This window comes from Malaya genurostris, chromosome 2 (assembly GCF_030247185.1).
Source record: "Malaya genurostris strain Urasoe2022 chromosome 2, Malgen_1.1, whole genome shotgun sequence".
Lineage (NCBI taxonomy): Eukaryota > Metazoa > Arthropoda > Insecta > Diptera > Culicidae > Malaya > Malaya genurostris.
In genome coordinates, this window is record NC_080571.1 from 345,496,023 (window position 1) to 345,519,821 (window position 23,799).

General features: G+C 37.8%; 1 protein-coding gene across 1 annotated transcript; it reads right to left on the reverse strand.

Moving 5' to 3' along the window:
• Positions 1-3,338: 3,338 nt before the first annotated feature.
• LOC131429377 (apolipoprotein D-like) lies at positions 3,339-4,230 on the reverse strand. Its single transcript, XM_058593455.1, has 3 exons — positions 3,965-4,230; positions 3,705-3,892; positions 3,339-3,646 (listed from the first exon to the last, which is right to left on the reverse strand). The coding sequence occupies exons 1-3, from the start codon at positions 4,228-4,230 to the stop codon at positions 3,339-3,341; spliced, it is 762 nt and encodes a 253-aa protein (XP_058449438.1).
• Between the last annotated feature and the right edge of the window lie 19,569 nt (positions 4,231-23,799).

Genomic DNA, 23,799 nt, shown 5'->3' on the forward strand with positions numbered 1-23,799 from the left:
AATGCTCGCTGGTAAAAAATTTAGAAGCAATGAAGAGGTTATCGCTGAAACTGAGGCCTATTTTGAGGTAAAGGACAAATCGTACTACAAAAATGGTATCGAAAAGTTGGAAGATCGCTATAATCGCTGTATCGCCTCTGGTGGCAATTATGTTGAATAATAAAAACGAATTTTGGCAAAAAAATGTGTGTTTCTATTAAACGATACGAACTTTTCAGCCGAACTGTGTGTGTGTTAATGCCCAAAATTCCTCGATTGGTCAAGGTTGTGGGTAATTTGGTGGATGTCTTTTGAGACGAAAGTGACATTTTTGGTAGTATACCATTCTACCGTTGATTTCGAGTAGTGGCAAGAAGCAAGATCTCGCCAGAAGACAACAGGATCCTTGTGGCTTCGAATCATGGGTAGAAGTCGTTTTTGTAAACATTCCTTGATGTTTATTTCGCTGTTCATTGAAGCAGTGGTGATGAAGACTTCCATCGATCGGACTGGTTAAACACTTGCCCTTCTCGCACCGTATAATATTGTGGTCCCGATAAGGATTTGTAATCGAGTTTCACGTAGGTATCGTCGTCCATGATTGTGCAGTTCAAATTTCCAGCAAGAATCGTATTGTACAGCTTTCGAACCCTCGGCCTGATCGATGCTTCTTGTTTCGGACTACGTTTTGGTTGTTTCTGTTTCTTATAGGTTCGAAGATTCAAACGTTCTTTAGCACGAAGAACATTTGACTTCGAAGTGCCCACTTTTTTGGCCACATCTCGAACTGAAACCTGCTTCGTTTGCTCGAACGCCTTCAGTATACGTTTATCCAACTGAGGGTTAGCAGGACCTTTTTTCGACTTGTTTTCGGTTTATCCTCAAAGGAATTTCCTGAATTTCCTGATTGCATTTCGCACGGCTTTTTCACTTACTCCTTCCATTTTTGCTATCTTTCTCAGTGACAGTCCGCGTTCTGTGCACCATTTGTACCTAATTTTTCGACGTTGTTCTGCTGAAAGTCCACGTATTTCGAAACTAACTAATGAAAACGAATAAACAACTGCACAAGTGGTTAGAGAAGAGAGTAAACAACAGGACGCAGCCATAAAAATTGACAGATTCTGAACCGTTGCGAGATGGCAGCGGTTTTTGGTTGCGTCCATACGTTCTGGGACCGCCTTTAATATCGAGATCTCCGTTAAAAATGGACGGACTTTGACAATCTATGGCTTGTTGGATAGATATTATCGTGCCGAATCAATGTCTGAAAACATATTCTATTTTCAAGGTCAATTGTGACGGATATTGTCAAAAAAACTGAAAATTTCGACATAAAACTTTGTATAACTCAAAAAGTAAACATTCGATATCAAAACCATTCAATAGCGTTCAAGGTGACGAGAAGACCTTTCACACACACACGAACATTTGCTCAGTTCGTCGAGCTGAATCGATTGGTATATGACACTCGGCTTCGGAAAATTTTTCTTAAGTTTGAGCGAATTCTATACCTATTTTTTATATTTATGAAAAGGTAAATAATAAAGATCTTTACCCGAATCCGAAAAAAAACTCGAGTATTCGGGTTCGAATACCTGAAACACAAAAAAAAATTTGAATCTGAACTCGACTTGTACTTGTTTAAAATGAAAAAGTCGTCACCGCCATTTAAAAATCTGTGTTTTAAATTGAAAAATCTGTTTATAATCTGTGATGGATATTTTTGCTTTAGATCTGTGATAGATGAAATGTATTTTTCAGAGTCATAAACATTATAATAGAGGTATATTTTTCATATTAATCTTTTGAAATGGTGATTTTGGTGATTTTTGATACATCATAAGATTTGCCTTATGATTTTGACTTCATCACTTTTACTTGATCATTTTTCAAACATAAACAAACATTGTCATAGTTACGGCGCATGCAACAATCAGACGCTTGTTGTTTTGCTTCAAATGTTGATTGAACTGAAACTGACGCTGAACCTAGTTCATCAAGGGGTCCTCACTCTGACCAGACCAGCTCTGATTTCTCCTAAAAAATAGGTAGAAATGATTTTCAGTGCTTTTCAAATGATACAAGAGAAATCGCAGAACACTCTTTGTTTTTAACTAGAAGACTATAACGAGTTTAATTACAAAACAGAAATTCAAAAATGATTAAACTATGATGACGCAATGGGCAATTGCAAAAAAAGAGTAAACTTTATTCCAAGGCCTTTGTTCTGGTGACTGCTAGACTGTTGATTCAGCCGTTCGACGATAGAGTCGCCAATAACATGTGACAGTAACATATTCGTTTTATAGAACAGCTTATTGGCAGATGAAACAATATTTGACTTGAATGTTTATCGATGTTAATTTCACTACTTAAGGGCTGAGGACAGTACCGTAAAATGGTAGGTTTTCTGCTATTTTCCCGTTTCAAATCAAATTTTCTTGGAAACGGTGCATAATGTAGAAAAACCCACCTGAAAATGTCTTCTAAATTTAGTTGAGAATATTCTGTGAAACTTTCAGAATGATTCATTGAGTTTAGCGGTCGTGTTGTATTTTTTCCTGACTGAAGAACTGGTGAAAATTGGAACGCTCGGAAACGCATACCTCTACTTGTTCATCGAATATCTCGGCTTTGAAGGCTTGTATCATAAATCTACCGTAACAAAGTCTAGATAATTTAGTTTAGATGCGATTAGTACATAAAAACATATATGTTATCGCGATAAAAATAAAGTCTTGTATTTTTCTGTGAAATAAAGTCAGTTTCAATGCATCCGCCATTTTTTTCGCTTTGGTTTCCTGATAGCATTCTAAAAAAAGAGAGAGAAATAAAATTGGCTCGACAAGGCTGCCAAACACACAGACATGCAATCTTTGTGAAAGTTGAATTTCTCATCAAAATAATAAAATGTATGCTGGCAACCCGGTACAGTTTGCTCATATACGAGAGAGTACAAGAGAAATGCGATGCGCAAAAGGGAATTGAGCGAGCCACGTGGTCGATTTGAAACTCAACACGCGACCCTCTGTCTTTAGACCTTATAATGATCGTCACGAGCTAGCTGAATAGACAGAATTTATACTTTAAAAATATAATTTTTCATATTTGGTTTTGAAGAATTTTTTAAATTGTGAGCGGATTTTTTGTTTCTATTTATTTATTACTTTCAATGCAAGTTTGAAAAAAAAGAGAATGCACAAACTTGTTTTTTATAATTAAAAAAATCACTTATTAGAAAAAAATTTCATTTCATTTCTAGAATACTGTAAAAAGTTTCGATGCATATAAAATAAATAATTACTCAAACACTAATTCAATCTAAAATTGACGTAGATAAAATCGATCTAACTGATTCATTTCTCATGCTTTACTTCTACAACATACGGTTGCAGTTCAATGTTTGGTGTGGCAAAAATATCCTTTCGCAACTGACTCAAAGCTTCCATACTGGACATACCACCGCGAGCAGCAGCCAAAAGTGGGAACGGACCGCTACGAGTTGCATCCAGCGCATCGATATTACTCGGAACGATGATACAATCCACCTGATTGGTTTTGACGAAGAACGTACGACTGATGCCAAATTTATTCAGCACTTCGTAAGCACGGAACATGGTTTTAGCTTGCGGGACTCGCTCGCGGGTCATCAGCCAGGCCGACACTGGAATAGAAATATGGTAGAGAAACGGAAATTCTGTACTCGATCAAACCTATCAAACCGGTATGCCCAAAGGGACCGACGTTACTGCAAGAATAGAGCACTGCGTAGGTGGTGTAATCAGTTCCCAGAACCAAAACGGACGCATTGTAATTCACCGAAAACGACTGATACATGATCGTATATTGTCCGTCCCCAGCTCGTCCCGGTGGAGCTAAAATTCCGGAAATGGTTCGCTCTACGTTGTTACTGTTTTCAGAAAATTGAAAGTCAGTCTAAAGCGAGCATCAGGAAAAATTAACTTCTGCATTTAAAACTTACAAAGAATTGGTAAGCGCATTCTTAACGACGATTTTATCATCCGACTGCAACTCGTACGTTGCCGAAACACACTTCGTAGCCACTTCACTTACGGTGAAGTACCGTTCGGCTTCGTACCACGTTCCCAGGAATTTGGTACGATTAAATTTCTCGATCGGACAGTGCACAGGACATGCTCCCAAAGCAGGGATCTGGGCCTGCACGAATGTCACCACCGAACACAGTCCTAGCACACCGATCAACACTTGGCACCTGAGATCAACCATGTTGCGGACTCAACGCTCACTGATGATCTTGAATGTTTCGAAACTCACCGTCAAATAGCTGGACCAAACCTAGAGCCGATCATTTTTATACTTCGAAAGTTTTCGGGAATATAGCGGTAAATTTCGGGACTCTATCAGTGGATCCCCGCTGTGGATGATTAGCCACTAACTTCAACATCGGACGGATCACGCAAATTCATCAATCGGATCGTTATACTCCCGAACAAAGCATAGATAAAGTCGGCATGAGCACTTAATTAAGAATGTTGACGTCTTGATAATATCTGATACGGGCCGGCCATTCGTGCACTGTAGAAAGTAGAAGACACAAGCAGTGAAATGATCACGGAATGACATTCTATCAATCATCGCATTTCTCTTTGTGAGTGCTAATCCGTAAAATAATCTTTCCATAGCCGGTGTTTACGGTTCCCGCAGACAGGTTGAGTCCGATGAAAGATCAATCAAATGAATCTACAAGACCATCACCGAATAACTCGAGTAATCTACACCTTTCATTAAAATACAATTTTCTCTAATTGATGTTTGTGTTTGATTGATCCGGCCTTCTACATAGGTTTAGGTTGGTTACTTTGGAATTATTATGATTGATCACACTATATTTATACCGGAGGGGTTTCCTTCCATTGGGTGCAACATCGCAAAAAAGGGGCAAAAACGAAAAAAAAAAAACAAAAGGCTTATCACATTAACTGAAAATTGTAATAACCTCCATTTACGAACTAAACGGGGGTTCGTAAAAAGAGGTAGTTCGTAAAAAAAGTTTACGTTATTTGGAATTTACTTCGTAAAAAAAGTTTTGTGTGATTACTGTAAAAACCGCGCATCATATGTTTATTTTCGGAACGGATGTGAAGAGAAAGTGCAAGAAAATTATGTTTGGGCTCGTTTCAAAATCCAAGATGGCGGCTTCCGGTTTTTTGAGATTGCCTAAAACCCCTAACAATATGGGTATCTTCGGAACGGAATTGATGAGTAGATGTCAGAAAACGATATTTGAGGTAGTTTTGAAATTCAAGATGGCGACTTCCGATTTGTTGATATTCCTTGAAAACCCTTACAATATGGATATTTTTGGAACGGTATAGTGTTTTAAAGGGATACCAAGTTAAAGGAAAATGGTTAAAACTTTCAAAAGATACTAATAAACCGGACGTCACTGTTTTGCATTTCAAAACCACCTCAAATATAATTTTCCGACGTCTACTTTTAAATCTCATTCCGAAAGCACCCATATTGTAAGGGGTTTCAAGGAATATCAACAGACCGGAAGTCGCCATCTTGGATTTCAGAACCACTTCAAACATCATTTTCTGACATCTACTCATCAAGTCCGTTCCGAAAAAACCCATATTGCAAGGGTTTTCAAGGAAACCTCAAATATCGTTTCCCGACATCTATTCATTAACCACGTTCCGAAAATACCCATATTGCAAGGGTTTTCAAGGAATATCAACAAACCGGAAGTCGCCATCTTGGATTTCCAAAATACCTCAAACATCATTTTCCGGAATCTACTCTTTAAACCTGTTCCAAAAATACCCATATTGTATTAGTTTCCATGGAGTCGGAAATCGCTTTCGATGAATGACAAAACCTCTTTTTACGAAGTAGGTTCGTAAGAAAAGTAAAAAAAGATTACGTTATTTGGGATTTGGTTCGTAAAAAGAGGTACGTAAAAAGAGGTAACGTATAAAAAGTGTTCGTAAACGGAGGTTTGGGTGTACTATAGATTTGAGAAGGATTTTAAAAGCTTCACTTGTGGATCCGATTGATATCACTTGACAATCAAGATACAATGTTTTGGACTCCTCAGATTGATCATCTCAACAGCTTCATTGCCGACCGCCTTCATTTCCATCGTTCACATCTGAAAGATAAACGATGAAAGTAAGAAAAAAGTACTATACTTCACCTATTTTACGGAAGGACGACGACTTGTCAGACAGAAGATATGACTATAGAATGTTATCTTTTTTTCCTCTCCTAAGGGTGAAGCTAGAGAAAAAGCGACACGCGACGGGAGGCGAAGCGATGCGAAACTTGACAGATCGCACGGAGTCGCGCGGCTGAGCTTCTTCCATTCAAGTTTAGAAGAAAAATCGGTCAGTAGTCGCTTCGCAATTATTATAAATTATAGGGCGATGAAAGTCAAAACATTCAAATCGTCACTCAAAATGACGATGCAAAACTAGTACGCGACGGTACGTGCGGCTTTTCTCCATTCGCAGCGTGCATATATCATTCGACACAGTTCATCGAGCTGTGCGATGTATGTGGTTGTGTGTGTATGTGTGTGAGTATGTGTCAAATAATGTCACTCATAAAATAAGAAATCTCGTATTCCCATAGGTTGCTGTTGAATTTCACACCGTCATTTAGAGCGACGAAGGGTGAAATTCTTCTAGATTTGGCTTAAAACTGATTCAATTTGTATCTTCTGGTGATATTTTTGAAAATATAAGTAATATGAGAAAGGCACCATTACACCACTAGGTGGATTAACAAAGGTTTTTGTTTCATAATCTTCGGAACGGAGTTCCTAAGAAAACTTGTTGACTTAATTAGACTATCTACCAGGCAATTGTTTGCGGTATTTCCCGATAACTGAGTGTAAATGGAATAAATATCGAATGCATCGCCACATCGTTCTGCTTGTGTGCTATCCGACCTCGTTACCTCTCGTTCGGTCCATACTGAAGTAAAGAAACCTAGCTTTGAATAGACCTGGGAAACATGCATGAATATCTGTTTATTAATCTTATTTTTATGTGTATTACATCAACATTTTACAGTACAAGTGTTCTGACCCTTTGGCCTTTCATCTTTGTTGTTCATACGATTCGTTATTAATAATAGGTGTTTTAGTTACTTTTGTTTTACATACAAATGTTTAATCATAATTGTTATATCAGCCTTCAGATGATTATTTCTTTCAGTGCATATTCGATTTAGAACTTATTTCCTGAACATAAATTAATGTAACTAGTATGAATTTACAGTGTGCTTTGACACACTCACACTATGTTAATTTATAAGCATAAAACTATTTGGAAATAGATGAGCTGGCTCAGTTTTAGTTTGACTTCCAACTTACTTACAGTTTCTGTATTTCATTCAGACGAAAGCCTTACCACAGCTATTCCATTCCTGTGAAGACGTTATAAGTGGCGACGAGAAAAAGTTCAGGTGCACGTGATTTTGTTGGCTAATATTAGGCAGGTGGCATCAAGGTTAAAGGGCGGCGTCTTCATTTTGTCTTGGAGGAAACGCCAGTTCGGGTTCCCCAGCAGCACGTGTAAAAGTAAAAAAAGGTCACCGTGTGTTACCCAAGTAGCATTCCGCAACTAGTTCTGATACGACAAAGTCCAAACTATGTTGCAACAAGAGCACGAGTATGTGTTTTATGTTATACTGGTTAAAACATGGTGACAGCAATGTTTTATCATAACATAACTAGTTACGAAATAGTTATTTAGGTTTCCAATCATAACATCTTTGTGTCATATTGAATTTAATATAATTTATAAGCTATCGTTACTTAATCCAAACATATTTTTAATCACAACAATGCTTCTAGCCACTAGTTGAAAATAAGTTTATTTGACTTCAATAGTAGCAACCCATAACTAGTTTTGATACCACTCAATTCAATTGTGTTGCAACAAGAGCACGAACATGTTTTTTTATGTTATACTGGTTTAAACAAGGTGACAGTAGTGTTTCTTTATAACGTAAACATTAAACTAACTATCATTTGTAAGTTATCGTTACTTGATTCTAACATATCTTTAATCACAGCTATGTTTTAAGCTACTAGTTGAAAAAAGGTTTATTTTCCGTTGCGAAACCATTATAAATACGTTAACGTATGTGTGAATCGTTACTGTGAATTGATATAGCAATAACTTAGATATTATAAGATTATAACGAATAATTTTTTCATTAATTCAGATAGTTATCGATAAGTTTTCCCAACGTTATGACAACTAAAATGCAAACAAAACAACCTTTGTTAGCTTGAATATGGCGAACACAATATGGAGTCTCAAGAGGTGTATGAAACGTAAATAAAACCAGGATATTACTTTTTTCAAAACTACTTTTTGCCGAAAATAGTGAAAGGCAGAATAGTCATTTTTGTTCTATGCACTCTCATAAACACGAAGAAAATAATATAGGGATTGAACAACGATTGTGATAATATTGTAGTTCTCATGATATATGAATTTAAAATGATGAGAAATCACTCTACTTGGAATAATTTTGAGCATTCTGAACATAGGGTTATTTTGTTGTTTATTTTTTATATCTTAATAAACAGATTTTGATTGAAGGCGCATAAAAAACAGTAAAGTAAAATTGAATTCCACTCGACAGTTTTTGGATCGTTGTGAAATTTGTACCTTGTATCAAGTTTGTGACTTAAAGTACTCTTCTGCTTTTTTATTGATGATAGAAAAGTATTCTGGATTCATTCAATGTTTATAATGTCGATGGTGACTAAGTTTCAACTAGTTTACTTGAAAACAAGTTCAAGGTATGAAAAGATAAGTTGTTTCATTATGGCATTACAACGTAACGACAACATATTTTAACCGACTTAACAACTAGTAGAAACTGCGCTTTTTGAGTCATGCAAGTAGTTAGATGTTAGTAACAATCACTCAAATATCTGGTTGCAAACTAGTCACAAACAAGCTAGCGTAACAAAAATTGTTACTTGGGTAAGAACTTTGTTTTGGATTGACCAGTTTCGTGGGCTACAACAGTAAGTACACGTTCCAATTTGCTTTTTGACAAGTGGAAAAAGTGCAGTGATAAGAATCAAAAGTGAAAAATTCTTTTGTGATAGCCATTTTGTTAGGCGGCGTCGTTTTCTTTTAAGGGTAATGCAGTTATTTTGACCGGTGAGTGTTGTCGACAGGTCGCGGGAATCTGTAGAGTCCTGCTCATTTTTTTTTATTGTTAAAAAAAAATATATATATATATATCCGTATATTTTTATTACGACTTTTTATATATTGATATTAACGGTGAATTTTCTTGTATAATTATTTAGACGCAGGAAGATTTTCCAGCTAACTGGCTGAGGAAGATTATTGGTTGGATAGCGTTTGTTCCCGTTTTTGAAGAATATAAATATATTCCATTGTTGGGATTAGTGTTGCAGTTTGGTCGCTAAAATTTGGCGGCGGAAACCTTGAAGGATACATTTGGTAAGCGAACATCTTTTGTTTTACATCTATTGTTCTATTTTTGTGTGACAATTTTATAATAGAGATGGCTCAAATGAATATGGCGGCCATGATTGAGCCTTATAGAAAAGGAGCTTCCTTTTCGGACTGGATAGAACGTCTCGGTTATTTTTTTGCAATGAGCAATGTTGCGGAAGAGGCAAAGAAATCTCATTTTATAACCCTTAGTGGCCCATCAGTTTTCGCCGGATTGAAGTTATTGTTTCCTAACAGCAATTTGGCGGATGTTGCTTATGAAACAATGGTTGAAAAACTTAAAGCACGTTTTGATAAGGTTGAATCTGACATAATACAGCGTTTCAAATTTAACAATCGTAAGCAACATCCGGACGAAACGGCTGAGGATTTTGTACTTGCAATCAACTTGCAAGCGGAATTTTGCAATTTTAAAAATTTTAAGGATGAGGCGATTCGCGAGCGCATCGTTGCCGATTTGCGGGATGAGGTTCTCCAACAACGATTGCTCAATGAGCAAAACTTGACGCTAGATTCAGCGGAAAAGTTGATAGCCACATGGGAGATGGCAGGGGCAAATGCCAGATCGTTGGGAATTGGTTCAAAGGCAGAACAAATTTCTTATATGAAAAATGACATTCAAAAACCGCGAAATACAACCTTGGAGAAACTGGCAGCAACGTTCTCTCGGGCCAGAGCGGAAGATGTAGAATCACGGCCAGCCAGGAATAGAGATTCAGTAAAAAATCGTTTAGGTTTTAGACCATATAGCTATTCTAGGGGAAAGGAGGGTGGATTTCATTATTCTACAGGATATCGTCCGGCTGAATGGAGGAGTGGACAAGATGCACAACGAAATGAGAACCGTGTCTGCGATTTTTGTGGCGTAAAGGGACATTTGAAGAGAAAGTGTTTCAAGTTAAAAAACCTTCGCAAGAATACGGTTCAATTTGTAGACTCTGGAGTAGGACCGAGCCGGATTAGCGATTTGTTCAGTCGTTTGGATACCAATCTTTCGGACAGCGATGAAGACAAGAACGATTCAGGTGAACTACAATGCATGCTCGTGTCGTCTATTAATCGCATTAGCAATCCATGTTTAATAAATTTCGAAATCGAAGGTAAACCTTTTAAAATGGAGGTAGACTGTGGATCATCAGTTTCGGTGATAGGAAAAAGACAGTATTTTTCGAATTTTCAGAAATCCTTATCGAAATCTAACAAGCAATTGATAGTTGTCAATGGAGCGAAGCTTGATATTGAGGGAGAGGCTAACGTTATGGTCAAATGTAGAGGGAAACAAGCAAAAATGAAACTGCTAGTGCTAAACTGTGACAATGATTTCTTTCCTTTACTAGGCCGTCCTTGGTTGGATTTATTTTTTTCTGGCTGGCGAAAGTTTTTTTCGGATAAATTGTCTGTTAATAATGTGGTGTCAAACGAGAATCAATGTGTGTCAATTGTAAATGACATGAAACAAAAGTTTCCAAACGTTTTTATTAAAAATTTTTCAATTCCTATAGACGGTTTCGAAGCTGATTTGGCTTTGAAAGACAGCGTACCTATTTTCAAAAAAGCTTATGACGTTCCTTATAGACTTAGGAAGAAAGTTTTAGATTATTTAGGCAAATTAGAAAGAGAAAAAGTAATTACTCCATTAAAAACTAGTGAGTGGGCATCCCCAGTAATTGTTGTTACAAAGAAAAATAACGATATCAGGCTTGTTATTGACTGCAAGGTGTCAATAAATAAATGCATCATCCCAAATACATACCCTTTACCTTCAGCCCAGGATTTATTCGCTAGATTAGCAGGCTGCAAGTGTTTTTGTGCTCTCGATTTAGAAGGGGCATATACACAGCTTTTGCTGTCGAGCAGATCTCGAAAATTTGTAGTGATAAATACTATAAAAGGGCTATTCACATATAACAGATTACCGCAAGGGGCTTCCTGTAGTGCATCGATTTTCCAGCAAGTTATGGATCAGGTGTTAGAGGGAATTGAATACGTATTCTGCTACTTAGATGATGTTTTAATAGCGGGTGCTGATATGGCAGATTGTACTAAGAAGTTATATCAAGTTTTGGAAAGATTGGATAAAGTCAAAATTAAAGTAAATTTAGAGAAATGCAAGTTTTTTGTGACAGAGCTGGATTATCTTGGACACATAATCAGCGATAAGGGTCTTTCGCCATGTCCAGATAAAGTTTCAACCATACAGAATGCTAAAATACCAAAAAATGTTTCTGAACTCAAATCTTTTGTCGTGAATACGACTTACTTTACTATGGGGCGCCTTTTCAAAATTAGCCATATGGAAGAATGGGCAGAACTTAATCGTGAATATCTCGACTTGTATTAATGGTAGCAACATAATTCTTTCACCATTTCATCAAAAATATGATCAGGAATTCAGGATAATATTTTGAACAGTGTGCGATAACCACAAACAACTCAAAAATTAAGTTTTCTTAAAATTTGAAAACAACGCGGAAAACTTTTTACTTTCGCTTGGGTTTTTCGCGCAAGGACGACGATTTTGAGATAGTCAGGCACATATCTTCAACTGAATGCGTATAAAAGGGGAACCGTGGTCGAAAATCGATCATTTCTTCTTGTGCGTTCGATGGAAGCAGACGTCGTGGGAGTGGAATCATCAACCAGCAGCGAGAGAGAATGCACCTTCTGCGTGGTTAATAAAAACCTCAAACGCTCAGGTCGCATCTCTCATTCGCTTGCTGGCCATCGAGGCGCGAGGACCAGCCAGCAGCAGCAGCGGGAGTTAAATTTTCCACCAGCAGCGAGAGAGAATGCACCTTCTGCGTGGTTAATAAAAACCTCAAACGCTCAGGTCGCATCTCTCATTCGCTTGCTGGCCATCGAGGCGAGAGGACCAGCCAGCAGCAGCAGCGGGAGTTAAACTTTCCACCAGCAGCGAGAGAGAATGCACCTTCTGCGTGGTTAATAAAAACCTCAAACGCTCAGGTCGCATCTCTCATTCGCTTGCTGGCCATCGAGGCGCGAGGACCAGCCAGCAGCAGCAGCGGGAGTTAAACTTTCCACCAGCAGCGAGAGAGAATGCACCTTCTGCGTGGTTAATAAAAACCTCAAACGCTCAGGTCGCATCTCTCATTCGCTTGCTGGCCATCGAGGCGCGAGGACCAGCCAGCAGCAGCAGCGGGAGTTAAACTTTCCACCAGCAGCGAGAGAGAATGCACCTTCTGCGTGGTTAATAAAAACCTCAAACGCTCAGGTCGCATCTCTCATTCGCTTGCTGGCCATCGAGGCGAGAGGACCAGCCAGCAGCAGCAGCGACGGAGAATGCACCTTCTGCGTGGTTTAAATCCTCAAACGCTCAGGTCGCATCTCTCATTCGTTTGCTGGCCACCAAGACGAGAACCAGCAGCGACTGAAACTGGATTCTGAGTGTTATTGGATCTAAATTTAGGTCTTGAACTCAGGGTCCAGTTCTCTATTCCAGACTTCTATTCGGTTGTTCTTAAAACCATAATAATACTCCTAAAGAATTATGCGGAATTTACTTTACTGTACCTCTATACAACCCATTTTTGTCGTGAATACGACTTACTTTACTATGGGGTGCCTTTTCAAAATTTACCCTCTGAGAGAGTGATAAGAATCAGAACGCGTTCTAAGGAAGAGAACAAAATATCTGCTGCTGTACAACAAATCGTCCGGAAAAAATGTTCCGAAAAGTGGTGAATATCGCAGTGAGTTCCTCAATTTGGTCCTTGTGAATGCTAGAAACGAGTCCCTTCAGCATATTGATAGTTTCTTTCAATAAAATATGCAAATCCGAAATGAAATAATCGACATTAAAATTCTGTATGCGGCTATTTTTATAGCCGTTAGGACCGCCCATTAGTGAGAAAGCTACAAACGAAATCAGGTAGAAACAAGCCTCTCAACAAAACTTGAATCAGTTTGGATTGTATCGCCACTGCGAGCAGATGTGTTTTGTGTCGTCTGCACGCTTTCGACAAGAGCGCTTACGTCACAGCTGCCAGTCATTAGCATTGGGAAAAAAACAACGATGGAGAGCATTGCACAATATCAGCCGTTCTAATGGCTCTAAAAGTTTTCTAAAGAACTATTAGGATTTGTTGTTCGCAAATCGTAGGGAAATATCCTCAGTTTACGGCAAATCAAGAACAGTTTGCTTAGATTTGTGCACTTTTCGCTGTGTGAAACTCACAGTAATCGAGATCAAGTGAAGCTTTCTTTGTTTTTGCGAAAAATGTTCCAGAGTTTAATGTCGTAGAGAATTACGCAATTTGACTTTTCTGAATGCTAGAAACGAGTCCCTTCAGCATATTGATAGTTTCTTTCAATAAATTATGCAAATCCGAAATGAAATAATCAACATTAAAATTCTGAATGCGGCTATTTTTATAGCAGTTAGGACCGCCCATTAGTGAAAAAGCTACAAACGAAATCACATAAAAGGAAATCTCTTAACAAAAATTGAATCAGTTTGGATTCTATCGCCCCTATGAGCAGATGTGTTTTGTGTCGTCTGCACAGCTAGTTTCGCTTTCGACAAGAGCGAATTCGTCACAGCTGCCAGTCATTAGCATTGGGAAAAAACAACGGTGGAGAGCATTGCACAATATCAGCCGTTCTAATGGCTCTAAAAGTTTTCTAAAGAACTATTAGGATTTGTTGTTTGCAAATCGTAGGGAAATATCCTCAGTTTACTACAAATCAAGAACAGTTTGCTTAGATTTGTGCACTTTTCGCTGTGTGAAATTCACAGTAATCGAGATCAAGTGAAGCTTTCTTTGTTTTTGCGAAAAATGTGAAAAAGGGGAATGCGTGCATAATTCATACAATTGATATTCGGAAGTGTTAAGGAACATGTCAGTTGTTTTCGTATTCACGACATCCAGTTATGTCTCTGACATTACCCACCCGCCTTTTTTTTTTGGGGTTAATTAATTATTACCACAAGTTTATCCCTCATTTGTCCTCAAAATTGTATCATTTGTACAATCTTTTGAGAGATAACGTAAAATTCGAATGGAATGAAAACTGTAGTAGAGCATTTGAGGATAGCAAAAAATCTCTTTTGTCTGCCGATTTTCTTGAGTTCTACGATCCAAAAAAAGAACTGGTAGTGGTATCTGATGCTTCGGGATACGGTTTGGGTGGAGTAATTGCTCATTTAATTGACGGACTGGAAAAACCCATTTGTTTCACATCCTTTTCATTAAATAATGCTCAAAAATCTTATCCAATTCTTCATTTGGAAGCGTTAGCACTGGTGTGTACCATAAAAAAATTTCATAAATACTTGTACGGTCAAAAATTTGTTGTATATACAGATCACAAACCACTGGTAGGAATTTTTGGGAAAGAAGGGAAAAATTCGATTTTCGTAACGAGATTACAACGCTATGTTTTGGAATTATCAATTTACGAATTCGATATAAGGTACAGGCCTTCTGCTAAAATGGGTAACGCTGATTTCTGTTCGCGTTTTCCATTAGAACAGACGGTGCCGAAGGAATTTGACGCTGAACTAATTAAAAGTATCAATTTCAGTAAAGAATTACCAGTAGATTGTGCTAAAGTGGCAAAAGAGACGAAAAATGACAAATTTTTGCAGGAAATTATTATTTTTATGCAAAGGGGTTGGCCGGAGAAAATTGACAAACGATTTGTCAATGTTTTTTCAAACCAACATGAATTAGAAATTATAGATGAGTGCTTGCTGTATCAAGACAGGGTTGTAATACCACAAAAGTTACAGAGCGAAATTTTAAGACACTTACATGCCAACCATGCTGGAATAGTAAAAATGAAACAACTGGCCAGGCGTTTTGTCTACTGGTATGGAATTAATGTTGATATTGAAAATTTTGTGGCGAAATGTGAAGCATGCAATGGTATGGCTATTGTTCCTAAGCAGAAAATTGTATCTAAATGGACACCGACTGTAAGACCGTTCAGTAGAATACATATTGATTTTTTTCATTTCACACATCACACATTTTTGTTGGTTGTGGACAGTTACTCCAAATGGATTGAAGTCGAATGGATGAAAAGAGGTACGGATTGTAATAAAGTCTTAAAAAAGCTCGTAGCATTTTTTGCACGATTTGGCCTACCGGATGTTTTGGTTTCAGACGGAGGCTCACCATTCAATTCTTTTACTTTCACTAATTTTCTTGAAAGACAAGGAATTAAGGTTCTCAAACGTCCCCCTTACAACCCTGCTAGTAATGGACAGGCGGAAAGACTAGTAAGGACGGTAAAAGACGTACTAAAGAAATTCTTATTGGACCAGGAAATTAAAGAATTAGATTTAGAGGACCAAATTAATTTATTTTTGATTAACTATAGAAATTATTGCTCGATGACAGATGGAAATTTTCCGTCTGGTATGATTTTTTCTTTTGCTCCTAAAACAATTATCGATCTTCTAAATCCAAAAAAACAATTTCTTTTGAATAAATCGCATGATGATGAGAAGGATATTCCAATCAATGTTGGTTATCTTCCGAAGGAGTCAGCTATTGACCCTTTGGATAGACTGATGGAAGGAGACGAATTGTGGTATAAAAACCACAATCCGCATAATCATGCAAATTGGATCAAAGCAAGTTATATTAAAAGGTATTCTCATCATATTTTTCAGATTCTTGTTGGAAACGTCGTGGTGCTGGCGCATCGCACCCAAATACGAATAGACAGGAGTAATAAGGCAATGAGACCGAATGTGGTTATTTCCAATTCGGATTTGAAACCAACGATGGAAGAAAGACAGGATGATAGCGAAGAGGAATTTAAGGGATTCGTGGAGGAGGATATAGGAAGAGGCATAAAAAGAAGACTAGAAGAGGTGAACTCACCTATTCGCCAAACTCGGCGATCGAAACGAATAAAGACGAAAAGGATGAACGAAGATTTTGTATATTGATTTCGCTGGATATAAGGTCAATATTAATATTTGTTAATATCTATTGCCTTAAGCAAACATTTAAGTTTAAGACTAAAAGGAAACTGTCGATTTATGTCGATCTCGAATTTACAGTTTTGTAGTTCAGGCAAATTATTGAATTTTATTTTAAGGGAAAAGAGCTGTTATATCAGCCTTCAGATGATTATTTCTTTCAGTGCATATTCGATTTAGAACTTATTTCCTGAACATAAATTAATGTAACTAGTATGAATTTACAGTGTGCTTTGACACACTCACACTATGTTAATTTATAAGCATAAAACTATTTGGAAATAGATGAGCTGGCTCAGATTTAGTTTGACTTCCAACTTACTTACAGTTTCTGTATTTCATTCAGACGAAAGCCTTACCACAGCTATTCCATTCCTGTGAAGACGTTATAATAATATTTATTTTAATTATTAATAAAATATCTACCTACTTATAACTATCCCTAACCTAATACGTACAAATTTTGAATTATTTGTATTTCAGAGATTGAGCACCTCTCTTCAAATTTCCAAAGTATATCCAATGAGGCCATCTCATGTACTTCACTAGTCCTTGTCCAAGGGGGTAGATTTAGAATCATCTTTAAGATCTTACTTTGAATGCGCTGAAACCTAAGTTTGTGTGTTCGTGCACAGCCCCGCCAAACAGGGACTGCGTATTCAATTGCGGGGTAGATGATTTGTTTATAGACAGCCATCTGATTCTTCAGACACAGTTTAGATGTTCTACAAATCAGCGGATACAGAGACCTAATGAGTATGCTGCATTTTTGAACGATTTTGTCAACATGTGACCTGAATATCAGATGTCTGTCAAAGGTGAGTCCTAGATAGATAACTTCGTCGGACCATTGGATGACCTCATCACCGAATCGTATTCTGCATTCGTCTGATGGAACAAGTTTTGGAGATCTTGAATGTGGAAATAAGATGACCTGAGTTTTTGCTGCATTGATCACAATTTTCCAGCTTGTAAAATATTCAGTTAGAGCGTCCAGACCTGTCTGTAGTTTATTCTTCAGAGCATTAATAACACGACCTTTGTAAAGGATGGCAGTATCATCAGCAAATTGTGACAGAACACCACCACCCGGAAGAGGTGGGATGTCTGATGTAAAAATGTTGTATAGGATGGGACCTAGGATACTTCCCTGGGGTACACCAGCAGGAATAGTAAATCTTTCTGAAAGTGCATTATTCAGAGAAACCTGGAATGCTCTATCTGCAAGATAATTTTTGATAATTTTAATAAGATACATGGGAAAATTATACCGATGCAGTTTGAACACCAGTCCATCGTGCCACACATTATCGAATGCCTTTTCAATATCCAATATTGCCATGGCAGTCGTTTTGGACACTGATTTGTTTTGGCTAGATGACGTTGTGAACCCTTGTGAGTTGGTGGATGGTGGATCTTCCTTTCTGGAACCCAAACTGTTCTTCCAAAAATATATCCTGTTCATCTGCGAAAGCAAGAATTGGCCTTTGTATTGACTTTTCAAACAGCTTGGATAGGGCAGTGAGTAAGCTGATGGGCCGATAGCTCTTGGAAAAGGAAGGATCTTTCCCCGATTTCAAAACTGGGATAACTTTAGCTAACTTCCACATTGAAGGGAAGTAACCAAGCTCCCAGCACCTGTTAAAAAGTTTAGCTAAGAAGACAAATGAGCGAATACTCAAATGTTTCAGCTCAATGTTGAATGTGTTGTCGAAACGGGGGGCCTTCATATTTTTGAAATTTTTCAAAAAAGCCATCAGCTCATTCGCAGTGACTCTACTTTCCTCAGGAACCAAGCTGTCTGATTGGTCAACCTCAGCTACGCTATCAGCAACGGCTCTTTCATGTGGACTAACAATGTTGAGTCCTAAATTGTGAGAACACACAAACTGCTGGCCTAGCGCATTTGCCTTCTCTACTGGTGTGATTAAAGGTATTCCTTCAGCTGCGTCCTGGGGTGGCAGCAAAGGAGGAATAGGCTTCGGTTTTTTCCTTGGCACCTTCGTTAAGGACCAGAAGGGCTTTGAATGTGGGAGAATTTCTCGAAGCTTTTGCTGGAAGTTCCTGTTGCGAAGCTCAGATATCCTTTCCTGGATTATCCTAGTTAAGTTGTTATAAGAAGTCTTCCTATCTAGGATGCCAGTTCGTTGATATTGCCTCCGGTAGATATTTCGAAGTCGGATGAGTTTCTTGATGACACTGTCAATTTGAAGAGAGGAACTCGGCATATATTGTACTGGAACCGTCCTATCACGAGTGACTGTGATTGAATGCTGGAAGGAAGATAGGGCCGCATCGATTTCCATCGGGAAATCTAGTGGCAAATCGATATTAATAAGTTGCTCGGCGATTTGTTGAAATTTGGCCCAATCGGTCCGATAATAGTTCCTCCAAGGTCGAATAGGCACTGTTTCTGGTGAAGATCCCAACGTCAATAAGTGGAAAGTGGTCAGAAGAGAGCTCGTTGAAGACAACTGGAGAGCTGTCTATGGCGATGTTGCTGATGAATATATCCAAAATGGAATGAACTTCCGATCTGGAAAGTCGCTTCGGTTGATCCGGAGCGAAGATGTTGTATTGTCCAGCTTCGTAATCTTCGGCAAGTACGAATCCGTTTCGATTCTGTCTTTTGTTTCGCCAGCAATGAAGAATTTGTTCTGTCGTCGAGTGAGCCAGATCTCGCTTCAATGATGCACACGTACCATCTCGAAGATTGGTTTGTTTGGGGCAGTACGCTGCAATGATGATGATGGGTCCCATCGTCGTTGTAATCTCAATTCCGATGGCTTCTATAAGTTGCAATTTAAAGGCTGACAGAAGCCTGTGTTGAATGGATTGTTTAATGGCAGTGGCAACTCCCCCTCCTCTGGTAGTTATCCTGTTGAGCCTGTGAATCCTGTACTCTATCTATATATATAAAAATGCAGAGATCATTCTTTGTAATCGCATCACGTAAGAACGGATGGACGGATTGGGATTCCTTTTTATTTGTTTGATCAGTTTTTACCCCCACCAGGTTCGTACATCAAAAAAATTAGGAAAACTTATCGGAAAAGTGGGAAAAACCAATAAAGTTATTTTGTATGGACAATGGAATTTTCCACTGAAAAAGTCGCCAATGATTGCTAGATCATCGATAGGTGTTTGGCGCATAACGAGTTGCATAAGTGTTTGGCCGTCGAAGAAAGGAATACTAGATCGTTGAAAGAATCATTTGGCGCGCAACGAGTTGTTTTGTGTGAATTCATGTGGTTCGTCATTTCGAGCCACGTGCTTAATTGGGTATCAACATTATTGATTGCCAAATGATTCAATGATGGAACGCATATGAGTGTTCTAGCTATACCGTAAACATGATCAAAAGTTCTGATACTGTTTACCAGAAGATGCATTGTGTGCAATGCAATCAGTTAGTTGTTTGTTGCTGGCCATCGTGGGCGTGAGTTGAACAAATCACCTTATAAATAGAACGATTTTTGTACGAATCAATGATAAGATGCTGCTGTTTAAATAATGAGATCAATCATAGAGGTTTGCTTTGAATTTAGCATGCTGAAGTTCGTTCGCGTCGGGTAAGTTCTGGTGGATTGAAAACCATTAGTTGTGAGATTTTATGCATTGACTTGAACGATAAGCTGCATACTGGTACAATCACTCCTCATCTTCACTCCTCTATAACAGAAGAATTGCACATTATTTTCATATAAAACTTTCTGATATAGATTCTCAGTGTCGAACTCCACCATTCATTAATTGTAGGTGGCGTACTAAACAAAATTATGTGGTGTTGACTAATGAGATGACTATTGATAAAACTATTAAACGAATGCAGTGTTCATGTAAAAGTTAATGGATACAATATTTAAAAGAATGGTAACTTGAACTTTCGAATGTCCAAGAATTACTCATTTTATCATTCGATTTTTTAACAATATCAAACTAACCATAGTACTCAAGGAGGAGGATTTGAAAATAAAGTGCGGAAAATTCGACGTAACAAGGTTCATTTAAGTAAGAAGAAGATTTCTCGCATCTAAACTTTTACCGTCTACCAGAGGAGTCAAACTTAGCGATGCGAAACATCCGAGTCTCTGATATGTTAAACATTTTTTTTGCCCACCACACTCCCCCACACTCCCCCACACCAAAAAATTTACTAAATAGTTACTGACTGACCAGAAGTCATACATTAAAAGTAAAAATAAAGTTTTCTCGCTAAATTGTTAATGGAAAATTTTTCCTGTGATTGTCACGCTACGAACATTCATCAAACACGATTAAATAATATCACCAGACTAGCGAGAAGTGACGAACTACAAGTCGCGAGGGCAGCTTTTGTAAATTTGTTCTAATCAATTTAAAGTAGTCATCTCAGTTATTTTTGCTTCACTTTTTATTCCATATGTCGAAACCACAGTCTGAGAGAGATCAACAATCGCTATTCGATGCACTCAAAAGATGATTCGCGGTGCATTCGCTTTATTTTTGCGTAACAAAAGCTTTTAACATATTCACAATTTTTTTATGAATTCATCGCAGCCAAGTAATCAGTAAAATAATGGAAAGATACATTAACAGCATAACGTTTGACAATTCTACTGTCCGAAAACATAAATTTAAGAAAAACGGGCGAGACGAAGTTCGACGGGTCAGCTAGTTGGAAATAAAAATAGAAATTTCAGGTTTAAGATGAGTTTCAGTTAAAATAGCAATATCGGCATTCTTCTCTTGAAGAAAGTCGGACAATTCAGCAGTTTTGCTCCTAAGTGAGCAAGCATTCCAATTTACTATAACCAACTCATTATATTGCATATTCGATGATGAATATTCCTAAGACGTTGATTTGATCTAACCGCGTTCTGCAGTTTCGTAGTTTTGTTGTCATTGTTTCAAAAATGACGATCAGTTGTTCAGCAGAGAATAAATCACCAGAGTCATCCTTTGCTTGTGGTTGATTATTGCCCCATCCAGGAGGGATTTTTGAAGAAGATTCTTTTTGTGATCCAGCGGTGGGAGCCGTGGGAAATTAATTTCATCCTTCTGTGGAACATTCTTGCGCGTTGATTGTTTACAGTTGATTGTTGTCGAATTTTTGTGAACTCAGCACGTTTGGGACACGATTTGCTAGTAGATGGGTGGTCGCCATCACAGTTCACACATTTTACAGCAATCGTTGGTATTGTTGTGAATCGGCACATTTCCCGCACCGACTTTTAATGTGGAACACATTTTTGTTTTCTATATAGGGGTGCAAATTAGAAACTTCAGAAAAATACACGTATAAATGTGGTCAGGTTTTGAACAATTACAGCTCAGTCAATTTTGTATCAATTATTAATATTATGTCACCATTTGATAGGTAATATTTCTACGTATTGATTTGAATGTTCATAGCCATGTATTTTCAATTGTGTATCATTGAAATGTTGATTAATAGCTAGCAGTGTTCTATTTTGTCTGCAAATTTCCCTGCCATAGTCGACGGTTTTGAAGGAGTAAGCGATATGTCAAAGGGAAAGCATCGCTCTGATTGGTCAATCGATGCAACAACGCAGCTGTTGGAAGCACGCGAATCTATAAATAGAAGCGAAATTATAGCTAACGTTTCAGTCCCACGCGTACCATGCTAGAGGTAGGTTGTTGCTAGACAGCAAGACAGAAAGTGCCATAAAACGATTTGAAGCTTTAATTGGTATGCTCTGATCTTGTGTCATGCAAAATTGGATGAAATCCCATGTTTTGTCGTTCCACCTGAGAAATTGACAACTACCCCAGGGTAAATTATGAGTGCATAAGATTAGTTTCTAATTTATATAAGATGAACTAGATTGATAATGAGAAATAGTTTATCGCTTCAACCGAAATTGCAGAATGGTAGTAATGGTACAGAAATGCTATAAAAATAACTGCTTGCATACAAAACTTGACCACAAGACTGGCGAAGAGAAGCTTAAATATCGATATTCGTATCGCAAGCATACAAACATATAATTGCATACATTTGGGCTATTGATGTAATTTCGTCGGCTACAAAACAAATACAAATCACGACAAATAGAGTCTATATTCTGGGTTCGTGTGTTCGGTGTTGGTTCCTAATAAAGATCAATCTAAGCAGACTCTCGTGATTTGCGTTCAAAAGTGTGACGATTAATTGAAAATGTCGATCATTAGAAATTTTTGTTACCTTGTTCCACATCAACGGCTCGAACAACCCGATGGGGCTGATCCTTGTAGTTTTTATATGGCAATTCCTCGCTCCATGGCCGTAGTTCAAACAGTTCGGGCACTGTGTGGCATCCCGATATACGATGTGTTCACGGCAATATCGTGTGTGAAGTATTCCGCTTTTGTCTGCTTCAGGTACAATTCCACTCCTTTGTAGTGGTTCAAAGCCGCAACAGTTATTTTGTAGCCTTCAGTACATAAACGGATTGTTGCCTGTAGTTGCTTGGTTTTGCCCCTTCCCAAGTAATACTTATGAAAAAAAGAGCGAATGGTACTTCTAAACCACGCTCTGGTATTTCCCATGAACTTTACCTAATACACTTCAATCGAAGTGATGTAAACAATTAGAAATCTTTAGAAAAAGTACGTTTCATTTCCCACATTAAAATTCATTGGGAACATTATAAACGGCATAATCGTATTGCAAACTTAACGCAATGTCGTCGTTGCCAAGGCTTTGGTCATGGAACCAAAAATTGTCATATGGATGTACGGTGTTTGAATTGTGGTAAATCGCATTCGAAAGACGTTTGTCCAATGAATGAAACCACTGATAAATTTTCATGTTCAAATTGCAATGGAAATCATAAATCCAATTATTTGAAATGTCCTGTCAGGGAAAAAATTTTAAACGCTCGTTCGCTTAGACAACAAGTCAAATCAACGACCTTAAATTTACAGAATATACCTGAAAATTCTTCTAAGGCACCTGCCAATTCGTCTTCTAACGAAAACAATTTATTGACAGGTAGATCGACCTCGTCATCATCTTCTTCTAATGTCAGTTATGCTGGTATATTAGGTAGAAATCTATCTCCTATTTCTTCTAATGTAAATAATCAAAACACAGGACCGCCTTGCAGTTCTTCTTCTAACGAAAACAATTTATTAATAGGTAGACCGGCCAAATCATCTTCTTCTAATGGCAGTCTACCTACAAATATTCCTTCAATGCCATTCGCTTCTTTAAATCGATAAGTCGATTTAGGCGATATAACTGAAAATAAAATGATCTACCTACAAGATCAACTTTTTCAAATGATCATCCAAATGAATTCGACTTCATCACTTTTTGAAGCATTTCAAATCGGATGGAAATTTGCAAATAATATTATAATGAATTTAAAATTT

Excerpts from the sequence above, each read along its gene's own strand:
- LOC131429377 (XM_058593455.1), bottom strand. The coding sequence starts at position 4,230 with ATGGTTGATCTCAGGTGCCAAGTGTTGATCGGTGTGCTAGGACTGTGT. Across the intron at positions 3,893-3,964 it reads AATGCGCTTACCAATTCTTT|TAACAACGTAGAGCGAACCA; the intron begins GTAAGTTTTAAA and ends TTCTGAAAACAG. Across the intron at positions 3,647-3,704 it reads CGGTCCCTTTGGGCATACCG|TGTCGGCCTGGCTGATGACC; the intron begins GTTTGATAGGTT and ends TTTCTATTCCAG.